General features: G+C 44.5%; 3 protein-coding genes across 4 annotated transcripts in view; 2 read left to right on the top strand and 1 right to left on the bottom strand.

The window, feature by feature from the left end:
• Positions 1-24814, top strand: part of LOC108163858 (voltage-dependent calcium channel subunit alpha-2/delta-3) — a 45419-nt gene that overhangs the window by 14483 nt on the left and 6122 nt on the right. For both annotated transcript variants that reach the window (XM_017299374.2, XM_017299373.2), the window contains exons 3-4: positions 1582-1663; positions 14703-14813. In XM_017299374.2, the coding sequence (XP_017154863.1) occupies positions 1582-1663; positions 14703-14813 (193 nt within the window). The remainder of the gene's footprint in view (positions 1-1581; positions 1664-14702; positions 14814-24814) is intronic.
• LOC108163859 (phenoloxidase-activating factor 2-like) lies at positions 15783-17323 on the bottom strand. The gene is made up of 2 exons (XM_017299375.2): positions 17058-17323; positions 15783-16980 (listed from the first exon to the last, which is right to left on the bottom strand). The coding sequence occupies exons 1-2, from the start codon at positions 17283-17285 to the stop codon at positions 15865-15867; spliced, it is 1344 nt and encodes a 447-aa protein (XP_017154864.1). The 5' UTR covers positions 17286-17323; the 3' UTR covers positions 15783-15864.
• Positions 20209-20572, top strand: LOC108163861. Its single transcript, XM_017299378.2, has one exon. It carries the CDS (start codon positions 20262-20264, stop codon positions 20442-20444), a length of 183 nt encoding a protein of 60 aa, XP_017154867.1. The 5' UTR covers positions 20209-20261; the 3' UTR covers positions 20445-20572.

The raw sequence follows: 24814 nt of genomic DNA, 5'->3' as shown, positions 1-24814 counted from the left end.
TTTTATCAAGGTTCTGTTTTCTCTTGACTGTCACTCATCCATAATGGATAAGGATCTAGAAGAACCTACAATATTTATCGAAAATGTAATACACCATTCACCTCGATGCATACCATTCTTTTTCGAACACCGCCTCTTAGGCTTACAAGCAAACGCCCATTTAATTACCAGCACTTGATCGCACCGTTTTTCGTTATTTTTGTGGCTGCTGACCACTTTTGTGAGCCATCAGCCCCCGGCCATCGGCCATCGGCCATCAGCATTATCCAATTTCAATCACTTTGTTGGCCACTTTATTTCGCTTCATTGTTTGCAAGTACGCTTCGTAGCTGCGGGCGAGAGTGGAGCGACTGCCGTCCTTCCTCTTTGGAGTTTCCGCTTATAATACAATTTTCATATAATTTAAATTCATTTTTCGGCATCGCCTGTGCCATAAAACTTTGTCTGCAGCCGTCTGCCCGGCTGCAGATGCATTTGCTTCCCCGAACGCCCCTCTGGGTCTGGGGCTGGGTCCTTGTCTTTCTCTTCAGCCATACCATATAAACATGCGCTTATTTTGTATCTAGATAGTGAAGCGTTGTCCTCCGCTTTTGCTTCCTTCGCTCGCCGGCGGCTCAACATAATCAACATTGCGTATACGCAGCGCTGCTGTGGTTGGGCTGCCTCTGTCCTCCTCCCCATATTGATATTGCAGATAATGCCATAAAATTGTGCAAATATTTTTGGGAGCATTATTTTGCATGGTCTTTACTCTGGCTCAACTTGACTTTGTTTTCCCCTGTTTCTTTTTTTGTAATATTTCATTTTTGTTATATCAACGCCTCAACTTGCTCGTTGGCCCGACTTGAGTCTGGTCTACGATTTCGTGTCCTGTTCCTTTATTTTCAATTTGCTGTTGCCCCGATCCGCCCCAGTCCTCCCCATGGTCCTTATTGCTCGTTCGGGTCCGGGTAAAGGTCCGGGGCCTTGGCTTGTTTTATGAGCCCTCGTTGTGCTGCTTTTGTTTTGCTTTTGACTTTCGCGTTTAGATTATAAATGTTTGGCAAATGTTTTCACAATAGTGGGCTGTTGGTCCTGCTGTAATCCCTCGACCCTTGAGAGTTCCATCATCGCCCTCCCTTTCTCTTTTCCCTGTAATGAGTTTTGCTGCTGTCTTCGGGGTCTCTCAAGTGAGTAGGACTTGAGTCGGGTCTGGGTCCTGGTCTGCGTCTGAATCTTTTTGCTGTAGTCTCCTTCTTTCGTGTGGGAATTTGCTTAGTCGTATAATACATTTGGCATAATGATGGTAATGATTATGCGTGCTGGCCAGCCGGCAATTTATTGCTTAATGAAAGATTTGTATGCATTTACGCAATTAGCTGGAAATAATTTATGCGCAATTGAAAATCGATTTAAATTGATTTGTAATCGGCCACATGCCCGTACATATGTGGCATGGGCTGGGTTTTTGGCAGTGCTTTTGTGAATTTTTTGCGTTCAAAATGAAGTTGCATGAACGCTGTATAACAAACAAGATTTATATATACATATAAAGAGTTCCTTATTCTGATTTGTAATCCATTTGTCATTATTCTATTGCAGGGTTCGCAATTGGGCCCTGAAGTTCGGCGTTGATCTATGGGAATTTGGACGGCAATTTACCAAAATGAACGAGATCAAAAATGTAAGTAAATGTAATTAGCCAAAATATAGCCATATGGCCAGACCGAACAAGCAAAACATATGTATCTCCACAAAAATACATATGCATCAGATAATGCCAGTAAATGGATACAACAAATGGAATTTGTTAATGGTATTGGCCATGTCTGGCGGTTTAGCCGAAACAAATACACTTAAGCTCTTTGGGCACTTAGTTCAACTTATCGATAAGAGAGCAGAGCATTTTTAGATAAATGCTTAGACGATGGCAAGGCTTCGGAGGGGCTTAAGCAGCAAATGCCTCAATTTTTCGTGTTCTCCCTCTGACGTTCCTCTTATTTGGCTCCTCTGCCCAGCTATTTGTTGTTGGCCCTAATGCAATTTAAACACAAATAAGGCTAATTGAGGGGGCACTGCTAGCAGTAGGGGGTGTACCAGGGGGCTGCCTGGTTTGTGGCCGGGTGGCAGTTGCGTAAGTGTGTGACTGTGTGCTATCTATGTTAATAAGCATGGCTGTGTTTGGCTTTGGTTGACTGCGTGGTCTGCGGTGGCGGGTGGCGGATGGTGGGTGGTGGATAGGTCTCCTCCTCAGGCAGTCGCGTATTTTTGCGTTTAATCAGACGAGCATGAGTTAGTGGGTTGCCTTTATTATGTGTGTGTGTGTAGTACATCTATACAGATTTACATTCTTGCAGCACTCTGGGGGAAACTTTTTCTTTTGTGGGTTTGTTATGACCATACCCTGGAAGACATAAAGATATAATTAATTAATTTTTTTTCTGTTTTTGTCGTATCATGAGACCTATTTTATTACAAATATTTTAGCATCTTAATTTTAATGGATAATCTACATAAATGCAAATAAATAAAAATAAGTAAAGCCTATTAGAATAATAAAAAACTATAATGCGGAGAAGCTTAGTGTTAGGGAGTGGATAAAGGGTCTCAGAGGATCTCAGCGGTTAAAATGTGTTTCTTCATATTATAATAAACAAAATAAGAACACGTAGGGTTTCTTATACTCGTATTATCCGCAACATAATGAGAATTCATAATAAAACACCGCTGATAATATCATTTATAAAATAGTTCATTTATTTATTGCTGCCCACGAACTGCACTGAAATTTGAAATAATCCCTGCTAGGGTATAAATATCAGCGAAAGTAGTCATAGGCCAGAGTCAGAGAGACACTGAAAGAGAGGGAAATATGGTAAGAGGAAGAGAGGGTGAGAGTGCGAGGACGAAACAAAAGAGAAAAGGAAGATACTGGGGCCGAGCCCGAACCCATGCCACATCCACAGTCAGAATAAGAGTCAGAGGCAGATTCAGAGGCAGAGGCAGAGTCAGAGGCAGCTAAAATGCAAATAAATTTGCTGGCTGTGACTGTCATTGAGTCTGTAATTGTCAAGTGCCGTGTTGCTGTTGCTTCTCTCTCTCACTTGTTGTTGCTGTGGGTGTTGTTGTGTGTATGGGTGTATGCGTGCTTGGGTGTGTGTGTGTGTTATCATTGCCTTTGTAGTGTTGGGTTGGGTATGTATGTGGATGGGTGGTGGTGCTGGGGCTGCTGCTGTCGCTGACAATGTTTGTTTGTGTTAATTTAAAGCGCACGTCGCAGCACAGCGACAAAAAAATGAGAACCTACGCCCAGATTGAATTAAATATCAAGTATACGCGACGTGGTGCGTCCTCTGTGCGGATGGGCATCGCTGCGAGTGAACGGAATTGTTGTGAAATGGCCTTGTATGATTGTGTATCTGTGTCTGTGCTTTATAAACACAATGTCGTAGCAGTGAGTGCTGTGCGAAAGAATGTTTATCTGCCCTTCTGTCTGTCTGTTCGTTTGCCTGTGCACGGGCATCCCTTGTTAACGCCTTCAACCTTCTATGGTTCTGTTGCCAGCAAGTGCTAATAAATTGTAGGCATTATAAAATTATTGGCATGCCAAAAAAATGAGCATAATATTAAAGGATTCCGCATTGACATGGGATGTGGGATGGCAAGTGCTATATGCTGAATGAATGGGAGTGGGATATCATGGCTTGCGAGAGGCTGATTAAAGAAGATGTTTGGTATGTTATAGTTTGAAGCTGGTGAGCCACCATTTCTTCATTGTCGTAGTAGTAGTAAAGAAAATAAACGATTTTCCATTTTTATAACCGTACTTTGGGGCATCGTAATGTCCGAAGCGCACAGTTCGACAGACTCGTTGACCCACAAATTGCATCCACGGTTTGGCAATCTCGAAAATAGTTGCCAAATGGAAACTATTGACAGGCGCCGGGGTCTTGCGACAATATCAATTCAATTAGGGCTCTCCTTTTCTTGTTCTTGTTGGTACTTTCGCTGACACAATTTTGTTGTTCCATCGACTTGACAGTTGTCCTTCAAAAAATGTTTGCAATATAATAAAAAGCTACACAAAAAAAAGGGAGAAGAAAAATTAAAAAGGAAAGCAAACCGTGTTGTGTGTGTGGAAGCCTCTTGCTCCTGCTTATCCGCCCCCTTTCTTCTTCACTTTTTCAGCTTTTCTCGTATTTTCCTGCTGCTTTTTGTTTGTTGTTTTGTTTAGCTACTTTCTGCTCGGCATTTTAAAGTAGCATAATAAAATGTAAAACAAATGCAGCGCACACGTTCAGTTATGCGAAAGGCGTCGCAAGACAACAGCAACAACAACAAAAACAAAAAACAACTCTCTAAAGACAAAATGGCTGCCACCAGTGAAAACGGAGGGGAGCGGGACAGGGTTTTTTTTTTTTGTGTGTGTGTTTGTGTGTGTGTGTGAGTGCTTGGAATGCCTGTGCGTGGCGGATTTTCATTTATTTTATTTTATTTTTCTTTTGCCTTGGGGCTGGCAACGTTTAGCGCTGACTAGCTTAAGAAATACATACATATATCTACCTAAGCCATGAATTATTTTCTTGAGACACATATAGCATACAACACGGCGTACAGTCAGATGAGACTGAAGGTCTAAGATGAAGCGCTCTCAATTAATTCGAATTCAAATTTGAAATAAATTGTTTGCTACTAATTGCTAATGTTTATTTATCTAGTCCTCATCCACAGACCTTATTAACAGAGAACTAGTGGCGTCAATCTCAGCTAAAGGCGGAGTCGACAGTGATCGTTGCATCAAATGTCTTTATGGGGCCGACTATGAGGAGGTGGCCTCTTCGTGGTAGTCTGAATCAGAGCTCAATATCGATTCATTTGAGACTAGTAGACATCGCAAATTTTGCAAACTGGCTGTCATGCTTATGTTACCCTAAGCCCCAGCCGTACGAGTAGCAGAGAGAGACTCCATCGACAACATGACAGTACACAAAGTGTTACACATTTGCTTAGTCCAAATGACAGGAGTCCCCCCACCCATCACCCGCTCCTTCTGTCTCTGTTACTCTCTCTTTCCATCTCTTTCTCTTTCGCTGGGATTGCTGCGTGGCGTTTGCTCGCCTCGCACTCGCACTCTCACGACTGTGACGCCATTATGGCAAATGATGATGTGTACCTAACGATGATGCAAATGACGATGATGAAGTCGAGCTGTTGTGATCATTATCAGGCATCTCTTTCCCTCTTTCTCTTCTCTCTTTGTTACTTGCAGTGAAATATGGGTCAAATTCAAGTCGAAATTGCAAAACAGAAATGGCTGCGCATTTCTTCGAGATGCTCTCCCTCCCTCTCTCTCTCTCTCTCACTCTCTCTCTATTCGCTTCTCATTTCTTAGCATGCAAATAAATTTAAGCATGCTCTCATTTTGCACGTAATACAGAACTTTTTAGCTGCAAAAAATGAAAAGAAAATTCAAAAAATAGAAAAACAAGCGCGTGCTCTCTTATTTCTTCCGTTCAACCTTCGCCCTGGCTCTGCTTTCACCTCCATTTCATTTTCTTGGACAGTTCGTAATGTAAGTGGCTTGCAAATTGCTCTACGAGTATTATTCCTCGCATCTTCACGATTTTTCTGCACTTGTACTTGGCATTCGCAGTGGTCGACGATTGAAGGTAAAATTACGGGTAAACCAACTGTAAGACGAGTTCATAATAAGTGAATAGTAAAAGTCTTAATCCATTGGGCAGAATACTCTGGAATAGTTTTGGGGTCATACAATAATGCTGAAACATTTGTAAGACCTTACGAATCTCTTTCAGAGTCTGAAATTGATTCATAAATATATCCAGTAGTATATCTACAATATGACCCATCTATTCTAAATCTGACGTCTTCATTGGGCAGAATTTGTTCAATTTTTATGTATTTTTCTTTGCTGTATATTTTAATGGGTATGCGAATTGGCTATTAACTATTTTTACCTTAAGACCTCATTCCACCAGCTTTTAATCGGGATTTTAGTACGAGTACGAGCCAAATATTGAATATTCCACTCATCCGAAAGTGATGAGTGGTGCTATGGATAAAAAATGTCCTCATTGCTTTGCGCTCAGATTATACTTTAGATATTTTTATTCCTCGGGGCACTTCATAGAAACAGTTGGAATGGGTTTTCAGGCATTGCACCGAAAAATGTCATGGTCCTTCTTTCGTTTGTTACTCTAACTTAAGCAGAAACTGCTTACAAACAGTTAGGGGAAATATTGATATTACTGTTACAAATTTCACTGAAGCCACTAAACATGAAGCCAGCCAAACCGGATTACTTTGGCCATAAGATAAACCCAAGCCAGCGTAAATGTAATAATGAGCTGACTACATAATCAAGGCTGACTATTCAGCTGCTGCTCAATCCAAGGTTGAAACTTGGCCACATTCGTGTACGTAGCCGGTACGTTTTCCGTTCCACATTCGATGCCCCAGTTGACGATTCCGACCTGCTCGTATCGAGAGGTGTTATCGGCCAGGGGACAGAACAACGCCGAGCCGCCATCGCCCTGGCAGGCATCCTTACCCTTCTCTCCACCTGCGCAAACGAAGCTAGGGGCCAAGACGAAGGATCTGCCCAGGCGGGTCTGCCTCAACTGATTCTGGCACGTAGCCCTGTCCACGATGGGCAGCTCAATTTTCTTCAGTATGCTCGAATACTCAACATCCGGGTATGCTTTTTTCCCCCAACCGGCGACAAAGCAGCGCGCATCAATGGACCTCTCTGCGGTGGCCAAACAAATGGGCCTGATGTGTGCTGTCCTGGGGAACGGGCTCTCAAGGAAGAGGAGTGCCAGGTTGTTGGATCCAGTTTTCACATCGAAGTTCTCATGTTTCACAACCCTCGAAACTTGGCGCTCTTCATGCGGAGTGCTCTCCTCCGTGCTTGACAAGTCCCAATCGCCAGCTCTGACTACAATATCGGCTTCTGACTTATCCGCCAGGAGGTGGGCTGCCATGAGGACAGCATTCTGGCTAACCAGAGAGCCACCGCCGAAGTATTGCCCTTTATGGAACAGAGCAATCGTCCACGGGAATTCTCCAAACTTCGCCTGATCTTCAGATGCATTGGCGTTCGCCTCCAGTCCGCTTGGATTGCTCATGCCGCATAGGTCTTCAGCATCCGAAGGTCCTTTAGTCACATCAACTGACTCGTCCTGTGCAAGTAGAATCAATCAATGGGATGCAAGTGAATGTACGCATCAAATAGTCTCCTAAGTACTTACCACCTGCGAAATGTCGCAGCAAACTTCTGAGGCTTGGCACACGGCCGATCGGTATTGTCCCATTTGAGCTAAGCAGCGGTCTTTAGAGACACAAATTTGCTGATCGCCACAAGGAGTGACAGGATCGCCTCGCCCCAGTAGAGCGCAGCTCAAAAGAATAGCTCCTAAAGCCCACTGTTTCGACATTGTTTGTTTGAGAATAGATAGCTCGTACTAAATTCCCAGTGGCTGCGATGGTGTATTTATATGCGGGCCGTTATCAATTTAAAGCTTAGAGACTTAAAGCTCAACCTTGACCTGACCCGACTTCCCACGAATTAATAAATCGGTTCTCATGAAAAGTGTTGTCATTCTTCCGAAACTCGGAGAATATATAATATGTGAGTACAGCGGCAAATTCTTCTTTGAATAACCTCTATAATCTGTCTGAATGAACCATATATTTTTTCAAGTGAAATATGCGCAAAACATAGCATCTCTCTATGCCCCCTAATTCTCGAAATTTTCTGAAAATAATGTTCAATGTCCACAATCTCCTATGTTAGATATACCTATATTCCCAATACGATAAAGTAAGCCCGTAATCAGTTACGTGAAGGGAAAATACCCGTAAGACAGTGAGGCATTCATAATGAGGCATAGTCAGCATGCGGCTCTTCTTTCGAAACGTCTTCCGGCCGTAATTTGTGATCTTTCTGCATTTTGAGTGGATGTATTTTATCTGGCAAAGCTTTCAGAATGAAATAAAACATATTCCGGCCTGAAAATAGTGAAAAGAAACGGCGTAGTTGGACCAAGCGAAAGTGCCCCGTTAGGAATAGAGGATTGTAAAATTTAAGGTTTCATTTTTGTCAACCTTGTACGAACGTCTTGGATCCTGCTGGAGATATACTGCCAGAACCAATGGTTGGGATCATAGCGTAAGTAGGCACCCGATCTAGCCTGCGGATCTATCGTACATTCGTCGCCGTCCCTTGAAGTCCCTTGACTCTCCGCCACGACTTTGGCCTTATCGAGGCACCACTTAATTTTGGCTTGGGCGCGCACAGCGATGGATTGGGCAGAGACAGCTCTACAACGCGCCGAAGAGCGGCGCGACTCATCATAATGCCTGGGGACCCGAAATAGTTGGGCATCGCTGAGCTGTACGGATACATCATCTCCTTTACCACATATGTAGGACTCCGCATCTGCCTCGTCCAAGTGGAAATCGTAGATGTACTTCAAGGCCTGTTTCGTTTTACTCCACGTCTGCGGTTGGCATTGCCAGGCAGGCTTACAGGGCCCAACTCAGTATCTTCCTTGTCGCTCATGAACACCAGCTTATTGCACCTCTTGCCCCTGGTCATCCTCACAGTCAGTAATCCAATATCAAGCATATAAATTCTCTCTTTAACCCATCATAACGATCGATGAAAATTAGTTAATATATTTTAGTGATACTTTAACATGTAAATCTAAATAACAAGCTCTGCCAGCTGGGCGGGCAGGCGTTCCAGTGACCTCTGCAGACCATACGGCTTCAAGTGATAAGATCAGTTGTCCAGCACATACATCAGATTGGGCTCAACATAGTGAAAGGATATGGCAAGATCTGAGCAGCAATTCAGAACCCTGAAGGAAAGATAAACGATTATTCTGAGAAAAACTGAAGTATTGGTATTTTATTGATATTGATAATTACCGAAATAATGTTTGAAACATATGATTACCTGTGAAAATCATCTGTTAGCAAATCATCGAGTGGATTTTTCTTTTCTGAAGCTTTGAATTTAGGATCCCATTTCAATTAGTCTTTTCCAACATATGTTGAACCACAAAATGTCCTTCAGTCTCGTGCCAGAAGAACTCCATCTTCAGATCCCACTCGAGCAATAAAAGATATGTAATTCTTTAGACGACTCCCTTTCCATTGCCCTTTGGGTTTTTGTTTTGTGTTGGGCGTCTGAGAAATTATAAGTCTACAAACTAAAATGCAGATTGTCGGTCATTTGTTTGGGCAAGTGGTGGCCACTCCTACCCCAACTCCTACTCGTACTCCTTCGGACTTCGGCACAAACCAGCTTCGAGTCCACGCTCTGCTTCTGCTCCATTTCCCGGGCTTGGTGACAAATACAAAGGCCTTGTTGGAGGCCAAAGCAATGGGCTTTCGGTCTGTGGAGAGATTGGGTGCGGCGCAGACAGGGGCGCGGTGGCACGGGGCGACAGATCGAGTTGGTTTTGTGTGTTTGGCTAACTAAGTGTGTGGCGAACAGTGTTGCGGACTGTAAAGAGACTAATCGTAAATCAAGGCGTCGACTCGCCGACGCACTTGAGGGCGGGTGGAGCTACCGAAATGGCTAAGGGCTGCTCCACTCCTTCATGGGGCTACTCTACATCCACTGGCTTTTGTGCGGTCCAAAATGCATTCGGGCTGCAGACCCCCAAACCTCAAACCGAACCCCAACCATGCTTCGCCTCTGATGAAGGTGGAACTTTATATATGTATATCCCTGTATGAGTACGAGTATATATACAGCCAGTGCTTGTCTATGCAAATATTTGAGTCTGTCGTTGTCGTTTGGTGGCGAAAATGCGAGCATGACATACAGCTGCCGGAGCAAACAAATGTTAAGTGAGGGCTGGGATGGGCCCTGGCCCTGGATGGGAGTGCGACCGGATGTCGGGGTCTATCCTTAATGAAAGTATAAAGCAAATTAAATATTTAATTTGATTAAATCCTTTGAGGGTACATCCATTAAATGGAAGTGGAGAACTAAAGTTGATTTCAATCAACTCCCCTGCCTCTATGAAGCAGAACCTCATGGGAAACCGAAATCATGCTCAAAAACATTTCCGGAACACTTGCCACCTTCTCTGCAGAAAATATTTTCAAAATTTGGTAGCGCTCCAAACAAAGTTTGATGGGACTTCATTTAATAATTATGATAGTTTCGAGTATAAGTATTGAGTACAGTTATACCATGAGATCAATATGATATTTGATATATGCTGAAAAAGACTTGGAGAAAAACAGTTGGCTTGCCACTTATGGTATGTTAGGGCCTGGAAATATTTCATTTTAGATTTATTTTATTTTTTATGAAGTTTGGCAACACGGCCTTTGCATGCCATCCACTCGACAAAGAAGCCTCTCCATAAGGCAATTAGAGCTGGCAGAAAAGCCCGCTCCCTCCGTTCAGAAAGCCATCAAAACTAACCAACTTTTTTACCTAGCAATTAAAACATGAAAAACATGCTAATTAAAACTTAAATGCAGCATTCTTGATGCGAAAAAAATTGGAGAAAGTCCACGAAGAGAAGAAAAGGCAACAAACTGCAGCAGAGGGCAAAAACTATTAACTTTAATATTGGAAAATGGCGGCCCGTGCCAGGCGCCTGGAAAAGTGAGCAGAAATCTTGCGATGGGGAGAAATTTGCAAAAAGAAATCTCCGCTTGACTGCACATGAAAACATGCGCGTTGATGCGAGACATTGTTTCCCTTCTCTGAAGTATGCCGTAAGGAGAGGATGAGCGCACCAGGAGGGTGCCAGCGACATCTTCATTAAAATCTAATTAGCGCATTGCCAGACCAGGGCAGAGAACAGAGAAAAGAGAGACCTGGGCTTCCCCGGTTGTTGAGCACATAATCAGTCAGCCAGGAGCAGGCCAGGAGCAAGCCAGGAGCGAAGTCAAGTTACCTAGCATTTGAATTACACTTCGAGCAATTCGCACGACGTACTTACACTTCGCACAAAGGATACCATTTCATTTTATGAAGCAATGTCAGTTGCTTTGAAAAAATGTGATTCAAATTGCAGACAATATGATGTGGCTTAATAGTGTTCGTTCTTCTCATTCAATCTGGGCACATTTATTTCCTCAGTGCTACTCTGTTTCTCCCAGTGCATCAGGTGGATGATGCTGCAGCTGGTGCTGGAGCCGCTCCTGCATGCGTAAGCTGCTTAACTTGTGCCGGAATTCAACAGGAGCAGAAGCGACGGGCAGCAAAGCTCAGGAATGCTCTCCGCTCAGTCTCCGTGCATCCCATCTGAACCTCCTGATCCCATCCTCCCGAGCTGTCCTTGCTCTACTTAAAGTTTTGCGCCAGCTGCATACGCACCCAGCAAGTGGATAGCAGGAGGGACATGCAGAGCGAGCAGGACGAGTCGGTCCGCCTTAGGGCTTCGCCTTGCGCAACATTTTCGAATTCCAGAGTCAACCGCAAAATGAAAAACTTTCTATGGCTGCTGCTGCCGCTACAGCCGCTGCTGCTCCTGCAACTGCTCTCCCTCCTCGAGTCCTTGCCATATTGTATACATATTGTATATAGTTCTCTGCACTCCCTCACCCACCCACTCCCTTTCCACCCAACCCTCTCCACCCCCAGTAGAACACTCTAACACACACACACACGCGCGTGTCCTTCAGGCGTGCATTGCATTTCGATGCTGCTCTCGTGGAAATTGCTTTATAAAATGTTGCCATCGCATAAAAGTTGTGTGAGGTTTTTGTGGGCGTGGCCGCTACCACTGGTGCCCCACTCCCACTGCCACGGCTAGCTTCTTGAGGGCTGCGCTTTCTTTTTCCTATCAAATACGTATACGTAATTTTTGTTTTATTTTTTAAATATCCCTCATTGATTCTTTTTTATGCTGCGGCTTGTTGCTTGACATGCTTTTAATTTTCAATGCATTTTCTTCGCCCCACTGGGGCGCCCCTCTTCTCGATTTTTTCTACTTTTTAACCGTCGGCTATTATTGCTTTGATTTGGCAATAGTTTGCTAATGGATTTCCAGATGCTATAAATCATTTTCGGGGAAAAACTATATCGGAGCGTGTCTGTTGCAAGGGTTTGGCGGGGTGAGTGATGAAAATGGTTTCTCCAATCTAAAAGTTGTAAAGTGAAGGGAAAATGTTTCTCTTACTGAAGAAATATAATGCATATTAGTGGAGGTCATCTTTTGATCTTTTTAAACGCCTATGCAGCACATTACGAGAGAGCCCAACTCAAATCCAGCATGTACTTAGAAGTATAGAGATTAGCAATTGCCAATGTGTTTGGTTATTTCCAAATGTGAAACTTGGGACTTGTAATCTTCTAACTTTGGCATTTTGAAATCGATTTCCTGCAGTTTTGTACGTCATAATCAATTACGTTATCGTTTCGAATCACTTCCAATGACTTTTCAGTCAGGCAAGCGAAATTCCTTACCCACAAGCAAGCAAACTGCCAAGCTCCGTTTTGCTAATATCCTGAGAAGTCGTGAAGAGGCTACTGTCTTGGCCCATTCGTGCCGCATTGGGCGGAAACGTCTGTAAGCCAAGTGCAGCAGCAGACATAATTTGGGCGTTTTAAATCCTCGTGTAGAATTTATAATGCTCAATGGATTACAACTTGGACAGGGACGGAGATTCCTAGAAGGAGAGCGAGTGAGGCTATCTCTTGTGAGAGTAATACTTTCTTTTTTCAAAACTTTCATGTGTGTTTCTGCGTGTGTGTGTGTGACATTTTCTTTAGCCAACTAATGAATGCCTCAAAGAGTTTTCTCCCTGCAGTTTTAGTTTTGCGGCCAGGCCCACACACAGAGCTACTCGTAAAAGGCAAATGGAACATGGGAGCATTTTGGCTCAAGCCACAAATATTTGCACGGTCTCTGGTGTGGGTAGTGGTGTGGTACACCCTCACAGACATACAGCTAAGGGAATACACAGGAAAAAACCTGAACCTCAGTAAACGGCAGCTATAAGCACAATCTGAAGTCAAAAAAACAAATCTCCATAATAGCACGGTTATAGAGTTTATGTTTTTATTGATATTAATCCATAAACAATACAATATTCAAGTAATGCCACCGATTTTCCTATCAAATTCGCATCTGTTGAGTAGTCATTAACGGTAGCATAGCCTTCGTACTTTGTTTTTCAGTGTACTTCCATTCCCGAGCAGCTTTGAAGGCGTCTCAGTTTCTCCACTGCTGCTCCTGCCTCTGCTGCTGCTTCTGCTGCTGGCACTGAATCAGTTAAGAAAAGTTTTCTAATTAATTCGCCGGAGACATGTACAGAGACACTCACACTCAGGCACTCTCTCGGGGATGCAGCGACGTTGATGGTTACAAATGCGATGGGCAAAAATATAATTTAACTGACAGTTTGTTTGATAAGTGACAATTTGAAATGGGCTTGCAAATGGGTCGATCTGAGAGGGTTTATTCGTGTGTGTGGGTGTGTGTGTGTGTGTCGTGGGGCGTGGCCCTGCCTCAACTTAACTTCATTTCGGAATGGCTAATTTGTGGCAGTTAAATGCATAAAAAAGTCATAAAATGCATTTGCTCCCTCTGTCTAAGGTTATGCCTGCCTCCTGCTTCCTCCGTCATTGTTCGATTATGATTATGGGAATTCTCAGAGCCAAAAGAAAAGAAAACTCATCAGAATTTTCCATTAAAACAAATGACAACACGTTCAATGGCAAAATCATTATAATGGAAAGGGGACTCCCATCTTGTGTGGGTGTGCGCCTCAGTGTGAGTCAGTGTATGAGGATGGCAAAATCAAAGCAAAATGTTGGAGCCATTAACTTGTCCACTAAATGTGAGCCTCCGCTACCATCTCCAACTAGAATCTGTGCGTGTTTTTCTCTCTCTTTCTTTCACAGCTATAAGAAGTTGGGCAAGAAAAGGGTGGAGGGAGTGCTTGTGGGTCCCGAGGGATAAATGCAATGGAATGTGAAATTTAATTAGACACATTTGGCAGAGTAGCAAGAGCCTGAGAAGACGAAAGGGAAAGAGTGAGAACGATGAGAATGATAAACATAGAAGATATAGACAGAAGTCCCAATAGTTGAACCAATCAAAGGCAGTGCTTCATATCCATCTAGCCTCTGAGGGCGATAGGCTATACCATGTTCATGCGAATGCTCGATTATATTATATAGGCACCTGCCATTTAATCAGTTTTCAATCTTCTTTTTGGATGGCTGCTATAGAATATAATAGAATATAATAACTGAAACTGATTTAATTTAATTCAATCGGTAATGACAACAAATTTTTGTCCAATTTTGACAGTCCTCGCTTCGTCGCATGTCTTTTAGCTCGCTCCACTCTTTTTAGCAAGTATCCTAATGGCCTGGAAAAGAGAGAGAGAAAGCCGCAAGCCCGGCCCGCAGCCAATGAAAATCTAATTAAATTAATAAGAAGCATTCAAATCAATTTAATATCAATTTGAGAGTTGCCTGCAGCCATAGAAACCGCTTCCATCCATTCGCGAAACCCTTGCCGAAGTACATCACTGTTTTTTGTTGTACAATAACCAAAGCGCCAAAGTTTTAAAGCCCTTTAACCCTCTTTTTGTGTACTGAACCGAGGAGCATCAAGCACCGGTTTTATAGTTGATGGCAGTAAAATGTACTGAGAATTGTGTACGCATCGTATTTGGAAATTATATTTGCTTTTCCGCTTGTCCATTTGCAGCGCTTCAAGGACAACGACATCGAGGTGAAGCGCAAGGACGGCATTATCCTACTGCGTGAACTGGCTGCCGAGGTGAAGAACTTTATGGACTTCAAGCGCAACGCTGTCATGGTAAGTGGATCCCCTGCCCCGATTCCGATGCCGATGCCGATTCGGATTGCTTTTGCCGCTCTCCTTCTGATGTGCCTACAATTGACAAGTGGCTCAATCGCTGAATGCTCAGGGGGCAAGCAGCAGGGCACTCCCGAATTTATGGAGGACACTAAAAAACACACAGCAAAACAATCACAAGGGGACGAGACAGGACAACGGGTCTCCCGCCTGCCCGTCGGCCCGGTGGGAGGAGGATGGGAACGTCGGCGTAAAGTGGAAAACAATAAATTGCCGTGGGGCAAGTCTCATTGCGGTGATGTTGAATCTCGCGAATGGGGTCGCGTGGGGACGCCAAGCCAATGGTGGTGAAAGGAGGCGAAGAAGAGGTCGGCGCCAAATTGAAATTAAAGTGCGCCCAGCCACAGCCACAAGCAGAAGTTTTTGATGGCACCCGCAGCTGCTGCCGTGCGTGCGCTGTTCCGCGTCCAAGTGCTGCTTCTGGCCAAGTACTCTCCTCTCCTCGTCTCGTCTCTCCCCATCTTCATTCTCCTCTTCTCTCACTCCCCATCAATGCGGTGTTGTGGTCCTGGTCGCGGATACTGCTGCTTGCTGCTCACTCTCTTTGCGGCTTGCCAGTGTCCCCTGTCCCCTGTCTCTTGTCCTCTGTCCCTCTGTATCAATAGACCTCGTTTACCGTGGGAATATTTTGCAGCAGGCGGTGGGTTGATTGTGCGGAATCACCAAGGGATATGTGTGTATATTAGTAGCAGGATCGGGCACCATTAGGAAAAGGCTGCAAAGTAGGAGTAGGAAGAAACAAGATGAGCTTGAGGCTATTCTTCAGTCAAAGTAACGTGGCTGCTCGGTCTTCATTGGACTGCCCCATAATCTCTCTAGGAAAGCTGCTTGACATCTGACCTCCCAATCAGTTTGTCTATCAGCTACAGAATGCAAATGGCACGCCTCGGCTTCGGTCAAAATAAACAATTACGAATGAGGGAACCAATGTTTTTATTCACAAACTTCCCACTATATAGTTAACAATGCATCATTAAGTGTACAGACCGTTTTAGATGGGAATCATTGCTGGCTCTTTAGAGTTGTTCGATAGGTTATTCATATCACCGTGTGAAGAAGAGCCGATACTGCCGATACCGCCGATTCCGCCGATTCCGCCGATTCCGCCGCTTCCGCAAATACCGCCGATACCACCGATAACGCCGCTACCTGTTGATTCAACACGACTAGTTGTGGCCGAACTAGAGATAGATCCTCTAGTACTTTCAAATATTACGGGTTTACCTTCAGAACCGGTGCCGAGTGAAACCGTAGAAGCGGTATCAAAATTACCGCTGGAAATCGATTTTTCCGCAATTTTCATATCAATCCATTCACGGAAGAGGGCGACATTTGTATAGATAGCCGGAATGTTCTCCACTCCACAGCCAACGCCCCAATTGACGATGCCAGCCTGTTCATAGCGGTTTTTATCGTTGGCCAGAGGACAGACCAATGCGGCTCCGCCATCGCCCGTACACGCGTCCTTGCCCCGTTCGCCGCCTGCGCAAATTAAGCTGGAGTCGATCGTAAAGTAGGGTCCCAGGATAGATCGTCTCAGTTGTTGTTGGCACAGTTCACGACCCACCACGGGCACCTCAACTTTCTTCAATATGTTCATGTAGGAGTCGGATTCAAACGTCTTCTTGCCCCAGCCGCTGACAAAGCATCTGCTGTGGTCGAAACTCCTGTCCGCTCTTGGCAGACACGCGGGACAGATGTGGATCTGTGTCCTTAGTTTCTTACTCAGGAAGAGCAGTGCCAGATTGCTCCCTCCAGTCGATGTTTTGAAGTCCGGATGGCATTCGATGAGCCGAACATCGACATTCACATGCCGGTGCAATTCAGTCTCAATTTTAAAGTCCCACTCACCAGCCCTGACGAGAAGCTGTCCTGGTTGGAAATTCGCCACGACATGGGCGGCCGTAAGGACTACGTCAGATCCAATCAATGTTCCAGCACCAATATATGATTCATCCGACTTGAGTAGCAGAGCCACCATCCAGGGAAATTCACCCATCTGGGCCACATCTGCTGCCTCGGTCATAGTGTAGTGCAGACCATTTTCGTTTCGGTGTCCACATTCGGTTGGAGCGGCCACCTCTAAGTCGACTATGGGGGTAGAAACCTGAAAGAGTCATCAAGTGATACTCTCAAGAACGCCCTAGCCTCGGATCGATCAATGAAATGATTTTGTGGACTTACCTTATTTGTGATGGAGCAGCAGATATCGGTGGTATCGCAGCCCTCATTGCCTGCCAACAACGATCGATATGAGAACAGTGCACGTCCATCCCTGATGACTGATCCGTTGTCGCACAAAATTCGCGGCACACATTCTTTGTTCCGGGAGTTGCCACAGTTCTTCCCAAGAACTCCTGCTGCGGCCAATACCAGGATTAATATAGGAACTAGAGCTTCGATTCGTGACATTGCTGGCGAAGATTTCCGAAACGCACTGATCCACTCGAGTCTTTTCTCCGGCTTTTATAGAACTCAGAACTCATATTATGCTGATAAGACCTGTCGCTGTCGTCTAGTTACTCGGAACAGAGACTTAATATAATTTTTGGAATTTAAGCAAATAAAATTAATAATGTTCAAAAGATCAGAAAAATTTAATGCTAATTAGTAGTCTCACTAAAATATTGTCCTTGGACTCATCTATCTCAGTCTCTGATGAATGGATGATGTGAATAGGCCATCTATTCGAAAGCGACCATTTCTAGTTGAATTTTGAAATCAAATCTCTTACATCTATAAGAAATGTAGTTTCTGTTTTCGGCATTACAGATTTTAATTTGCCCTTTTGGTTTATTTTGGCAGCGTTTGCGACTGCTCTCGACCCACTGTTTGGGCCTATAAATGCCAATGGCTCTTCACTTAAGCGATTTTCTGTTTTTTTGGCGCAGCATTTTGATTGATTGTTCTGGCAAAGTGTCTCCTTAGCTCCATTTCCCTCTCTCCCTAACATCATTCATCTGGCGGAAAGTTTTCCTCTCTCTCGCGAATGGTAAATTGTTTCGTATGCCCCACTGCATCAATATCTCGCCTTAATTTAATTCCATTTAATTTAATTATGAAATTATTTACAACTTGAGGGAGAGAATCGAGCAAACAACACGTACAGTCATCATTAATAAGGCCCAGCGTAACAATTAAATGTTATAATCAACGCATGAGGGCAAATTTAATGCGAGGCCTGGCTCTGGTCCTGATCCCGGTCCCGGTCCTAGCCGTGTTGCCAAGTGCGTGGATATACATAAATAATTTTTTATGATTTCCGCAAAATATCGATTAAATTGGTTTTGTATGCGTATTTTTTGTGGGTTTCGTTTCGTTTGGTTTGTTTGTTTTTGCAAACGGTTTCTTGCGGAGAACACGCTCACACATACCATACGAGAATAGTACAGAGCATACGCAGATGCTGTCCCTTTGGCTCACTGCTGCTGCTGCTGCTGTCCTTCCTCTCCTCCCATCTGGTGGCCGGAAGTTTTTGGCCCTGACGCAAAACGCATACGAAGCACCATTAATTAAAAATCAACCCACATGAACAGCAACGGCAACGGCAACGGCAAAAGCAACAACTACAACAACAGCCACAGACGTGGCAACTTCAAAAACAGCCAACAACAAAATCAGCGACTGGCCAGACAACTCCTGTTGGTAGAAGGCAGAAAAAAAATATAGAAAAAAGCAGACCCAAAAGAGCCAAGCCGGAAAGTGAGCAACGACCATTCTGGCCTGGCTTTTGTTGTTTGGCCAAATATAAGATTGACCGGGAAATGTTTGAAACATTTATGAAATGGCCAACACAGACGGACACACACCTTTTGGCCACCTTGCCCTCACCTACACGCAGACGGACAGCAGAGCACGTCTCCGGTGGGTCATCGCTGAGCCAGAAACTTGAACCTCAGGACGAGGGAAAACGAGATAAAAGCAAATCCCATGCGAAGACCCTCCCTTACAGGGGGGTCCACTCTCCATTTTGGCTGCGTCGGCTTACATTTTCCCGCATACTCGTACTCAATTCTAGAGTCGTCGTTAGAGGTCAGATAGAAAATAAATAAATAAATAAAGAATATCGTATGGTGTGTATCCCTACCGAGGCTGGTACTCGTACGTAGATGAAAAATTTCTGAGAAAATGGCACCGCAGAGCAGAACAAAGCACTACCAAATTATGCTACATGCTACTTCGGAAATCGTTTTCACAACGGCTTCCACAGAATTTTTGATCGCCACAAGGAGAAGCGGCATCACCCTGCCCCGGTAGAGCTCAGCTCAAAAAAATAGCTCCTAGTCCCCAGTCATTCCTAGTACAGAAATAGACAGGGCCTGATCGTGGTATTTGTATAGATAAGGAAGTCAGTTCCACATAATATTAAAACCGGTAGGGAACCAGCGTGCCGAAGCTTACATATATACCCTTGCAGTTTTCCAATCAGAAACGGTATATATGGATTTCATTTTCTTAGAGGGATGTATTCAAACTTTCGTTGAGATGCATTCAAGACTGAGTTCGAATATAAGCAGACGGACATTGCTATATCTAGACATACATACCTTTTCATGCCAAAGGTATGCCCTTTGGTCAGAGTATTTTACCTCTTTAAAGATAAGGTATAGTAAAAGCGTATCTTGGACTGAAATGTACTGGCCCTACTATTACCCACCTTTCGACAGCTATTTGAGTCATTTTTGCTCCAGGAGACCAGAGCGGATTACGTTTTGAAGTTCTCTACCATATAAACCCGATCCGATAGAATGAACTTTTCGTACTCAAGGCACACAATTCCCAGAATGACGTAAAGAATTTCCCATATGCTTCTGCGCACAAAATATATATGTCGAACACCTTAGTGGGATCTGCCCACCTTATAATAATCATGTAAGAAAGATACAGGTTTCGTTGAACGCTTAGCAATAAGTGGATTGACAGGCCAGTGGCGCCGCTCAGAAGGGGCTTAGAGAGAAGTTCTCAGCTTTGGTGTATTATCGGTCTTCTGTTGTGCTGGTTGTTCACAGATGAGCAATAATATTTCTTGATAATTTATATGCATTTAATACAAAAAGTAATAAAGAAGAAAGCCAGTCAGTCATAATTTTAATCTGGAAATTCCTCCTCGGAATGTTGAGAGCCGAGCTGTTAAGCCGAGCGATTAATGCAATACTTTGACCTGTTTTTCCGCCTGTCAGTTGATCAATATAATATATTCGTGCCATTATACGAGTACATACATATGCATAAGTCGCTTATCTGCGTAATACATGAAGTATTCTTAGGCTCGGGCTTGAGTGTGGGATTCTCCCGATTCGATTAAGTTCACATATAATCTCGTCCATTAGTCACCTGAGCGACCAGTTGTGTTTTGCCTATTGAGACGAACAGTTCTACAGCCTGAAAATGGATTCAAAGACCTTCGTATTGCTTTTGTTGGTGGCCTGTTTGTGTGTGGCCTGCTGTGTGGCAGCGCCGCAGGGATGCAACGGAGGACTATATGCCAGGAACGGCAATATCGTCATTGATCTGCACAATTTGAATGGCCTCTTCGACTGCGTCGAGAGGCAGCATCAAAGAAGTGGATAACAGCCATTTCCTAATCTCAGTCCCGACCTAATATAATTTGTGTTGTGTCCAGTACGTCTATGTGAAACCAATATTTAAATTCCTAGCAATAAATGACGTGTGCAATAAAAATCTATATTTACAATAAATATTATTATGTACATGTGAGGTGTTCAAAAAACAAAATTATCTTGGCCGGCTTATAGTTTGGAAGTCACTTATAAAATGTATCTTGAGAACGTTATCACATTCAATTCATTCAACTGGAGCTGGTGTGGCTCTATAACACTTCCTTACCCGCCCATCCCGCCTGTTGCCGGCAATTTGCGCTCATGTCGAACATGAAAAATAATGAAAACCAACTCGTGCGCGACCAGGCAAGCACCTGATGGCCCCTGCACCTTGTGCCCCTTGGCTCTGTTCTTTCTGTTCTGTTCTGGGCAGCCCTGTTCAGGGCAGCCCTGTTCTGCTTTAACATTGCCACTCGCATTCACCTCCATCAACGTCATACCCATGCTTCGTATTCATTTTGCTCTCTATAGGATGCCGGTTCCCGCCTTTCATCGCCCTCGTATCATTCGCTTGGGCACCTGCCGTTGCCTTTTGTTTGGTGCGGCATTAAAATGCTAATTGCCTGTAAACATAAAGGTAGCTGCAGATGCCACACGCATATCATTTTGCCCGGCCTCTGCTCCAGTACCTCTCCGACACGAGCTCGACTTTCTGTTCGTGTTCACGTGACGTATGCGTAATAATTTGTGCACTCCCTCTCTGTCGCGCTCGCTGATGTTGCAACGTGTAGCAAATGCCTGCACTAATTCGATTTCTATCAACGCCTGTCAATGCTGTTTTAACTCAGTTGTTGCCCCGTGCAACCGGCAACGGGCAACCTGCAACCTACAACCTGCACTCTATCTCGCTCTCTCCCGCTTTTACATTCTCCACTGTCTCCCCTCTTCTCCCGTCTGAGTCCACTCTCACTAATAGCTGTGTCCTGTGCCCCGTGTCCTGTTGCTGACAGCATTTATTTGCGTTCGGTTTCGAGTTAAAATTGACTTTAAAATTGCATTTAATGGCAAAAAAGGAAAACGTCTGTGCCCCCCTCCAACCTCTGCTGTCACACAGTTTCCCCTCTTCCGTCATTCTCTGTCTATGTCTCTGCTTTGGTCCTTTTCCTTTTCATCCTGCCCACTCACAACCACCCAACGACCCAACCACCCAAGCAGCCTTCCTGTTCACTGTTGACTTCTTTGCTATAATGCCACTTGCACTTTGACGTTGACATTGTGCAAGGGAGAGGGCAACGGCAGTTAGGCAGAGAGAGAGAGAGAGTAGATGGATGCATAGATAGATGCATAGATAGATACATAGCCAGATAGATAGATACTTCTTGATAGATGTAGGAAAGTAGGTGTGCGTGTGTGTGTATCGGGCGTACTGAAAAGCTCTGCGAGTCTCTTAAATAGAAACATGCAACAACGTGGCAAGCAAATGTCTTCACACTAAAAGCATTTGCCTTGCCCTGTCCTACCAGAAAGTAGCGAGGAAAAATACGCAGATCGCGAAGATGGCAGCTCCAAATGGTGACATTTGTGCAGCGTTGCAATCGCAGCTACTTTGGGTTGGGTCGTGTCAGTGGATTTCGTAGCGAATAAAGACCCTCTGGATGGTATGTTAGCTCGCATAAGACTAGCACCTTCGAGGCATACATTTATTGCAGGATAATAATATGATGGAAGTATAATTAGCTGAGTTTTGCTATTCTTCGGCGTAAAATCTGCTTCCCTACAGATTTCGCTTGGCTAAAATTAAACAGCAAAAACTATTCTATACTCGTGGAAATCAGATTTACATGGAGGCTTGTGGCTTCCACCGCACAATCCAAGCTAAGAAAAACAATCTTAGGTGTCCAGGGGATTGCAAAATCTTTTCCACAGAACTAAAAAGCCAAAGAGTAAGTAGGTACCAGCCACAAGGAAGAGTTGAGTTCCGCTTTGGCTTAGGTAAAAAGGTGTTAATAATCCTTAAAGTAGACCGCATCAAATGCGGGTGCAAATGTGTCGCTGCAGCTCGGTCTGTCACACTTGGAGCTAAAAATACCCAGCAGACCCCAGCAGAAAAGAACGGGCCAGACCCCAGGCAGGGCGCACCGGGACAGGTGCTGCCACTTGATGTCAGTCCCTGTCCCTTAGAATCAGATGCTTCACTAGGATACAGTTGCGAGGGGTCGCAGTTCACTGGGTCTAATAAGGAGGTGAAATATCTCAACCCAGAAATCCATTCTTTGGGGGAGGGAGTGCCACCGTTAAAGCGTCAAATACTTAGCTAAAGTGATATTAAAACGTAATATAAATTTCTCTTTTGGCTACAAAACTTATTGCCTCAACATTTGGCACGTCCATTCAGACGGCAAATATATTGAACAGACAAAAAAACGGAAAGAGCCGAAAAGAAAAGTCTCAGCCAGACGGAAATCGTTGCTTAAACACACATCTTGCATTACCCCGAAGCAGAGAAATAACAGAGGGTGGAAAATCACTCGGCTGGCTTTGGCTTTGGCTTTGGCCATGGCTCTTTTCACTTGGCAAATGGTCAATGTGAGTTCGTTTTCCTCAACATTTTTTCTCACAGCATCCTTTGGGGCTGTTGCTCCAGCCAACGCCCAGAGTCCCCACGCTCCTTTTCCTGCCCCTGCTCCTGCTCCTCCTCTTTCATATGTCTTGCAAACAAATTGCGTGCAAGTAGCTGCATTTTGCTAATTCCGGCAGAGCCCAGACACTGTACCGCTGACATTTGAGCAGGTCGTCCCAGTCTTGGCCCTAGCCCCAGTCTCAGTCCTAGTCCCAGTCCCTGTCGCTGCCATCGTTGTCGTTGTCATTGTTGGCTTTTGAATGTTAAGATGTCGACAGCTGCACAGACGAACGAACGGGCAAAGAAGGCAGCTGGTGTCAAACGAGAATTGTGTGCGAAAGGGCATTGCTCACGGTCTCTGGTCCCATTCCCATTCCCATTCGACGCCCATTCGACGCCCATTCCCCGCCTATCACCATCCATTCACGCAACCCTTTCTGTGCCGGAGACACTTTTTTGTTGCCTCCCTTCTCCGGTTTTCTTTTCTGTTAGGCTGCCCCGACCTTTGTCTGGACTTGGAGTCCATAAGTGCATAATATTGTAAAAAACAGTACAAGAAATATATCATAATACTCGTACAAGACCATGTTTTGCTTGCTTCTCTGTTCCGTTTTGTTTCTTTCGATCTTCGTTCTTTTCGATGTTATGTACGGAATACAGAATGTTAGACAAAACGACTACAAATGTTGGAATACTTATGGATATAGAACCTTGCAAACAGAAATGTATCTATGAATTTTTTCTGCCAATCATGAGTGCTTGGATTGCAGAACTCTACGATGGGGAGGCGGGGATTAAGTATTGTGTATGTATGTATACCTTAAGCAGAGTAGTTGCGGCTTAGTTTTCAACTTCCTGCTGCAACTAAATCGCCCAACTTGAGTAACTACTCTGTAACAGCTTCACCTACCTTTTGCCTGCTTTTCACCATGACAACGGAGCTCCTTCCTTTGCAGAGCAGATACCAAGGATACCCAAAGAGCAACTTCTATCGCAGTGCTTCGTCCCCCCCCCCCCTTATCCATCTTAAACAAGTGCAACTCCCACACAGTCCCGCTCTCAGGGCTCTCTCTATTCTATTGACTCACTTTTGGCAGTGTTTATTATTTAATGCCTTAACTAGCTTGCTACTCAACACCTTTTGGCCAAACTTTAAGTCTCCTTAACTAATTTGAACGCTCGAAAAATGTGCAAATAACTTTGGGAGTCGGGAGTCGAGAGTCGAGAGTCGAGAGTCGACAGCTGAGGGCTGAGTGGCGCTCACCTAAAAAAAAGTTTTCAATGCAACAACTTTCTTTCCCCGGAGTTGGAGTTGGAGATGGAGTCGGAGTCGGAGGTCTGCCTCTTAGCCATCCTCCAGTCTGTGGCCATTTGTCTAAGCCGCTGACACATTCCCGTGGTGCCAGCGTTTGGCCAACGGCAGCCAATTTACATTGAAATCTTCTTCAGACTCCGCCTGGACTGGGTCTCTTCTATACCCGTGAGCTTCAAGCTTAAGCATTTTTATTTTACTTCTTATGTCTTTGCTTTTGCTTTTCCTTTTTTTTTTTAGTTTTGCCTTTGCCATTGTGCAAAAGTAGTTGAACTATTTCAATGCACCCACATGCAGCTCGGCAGCATGGCAGCCTGACTCTACTCTGCAGCATCTTCAGGTGCAGTGAGGAAAGAGCGACTCGCACATCCCCAGTGTCTATGACTGCAGGTGTTTGTCCTCGTTTGGAGCCAGGAGTCTGCCCCGGCAGCCCAGCCCAAGCCCCAGC

This window comes from Drosophila miranda, chromosome 4 (genome assembly GCF_003369915.1).
Source record: "Drosophila miranda strain MSH22 chromosome 4, D.miranda_PacBio2.1, whole genome shotgun sequence".
Classification (NCBI taxonomy): Eukaryota; Metazoa; Arthropoda; class Insecta; order Diptera; family Drosophilidae; genus Drosophila; species Drosophila miranda.
The sequence above is the reverse complement of the archived record's forward strand: the minus strand, read 5'-3'. Positions and strand labels throughout refer to the sequence as shown.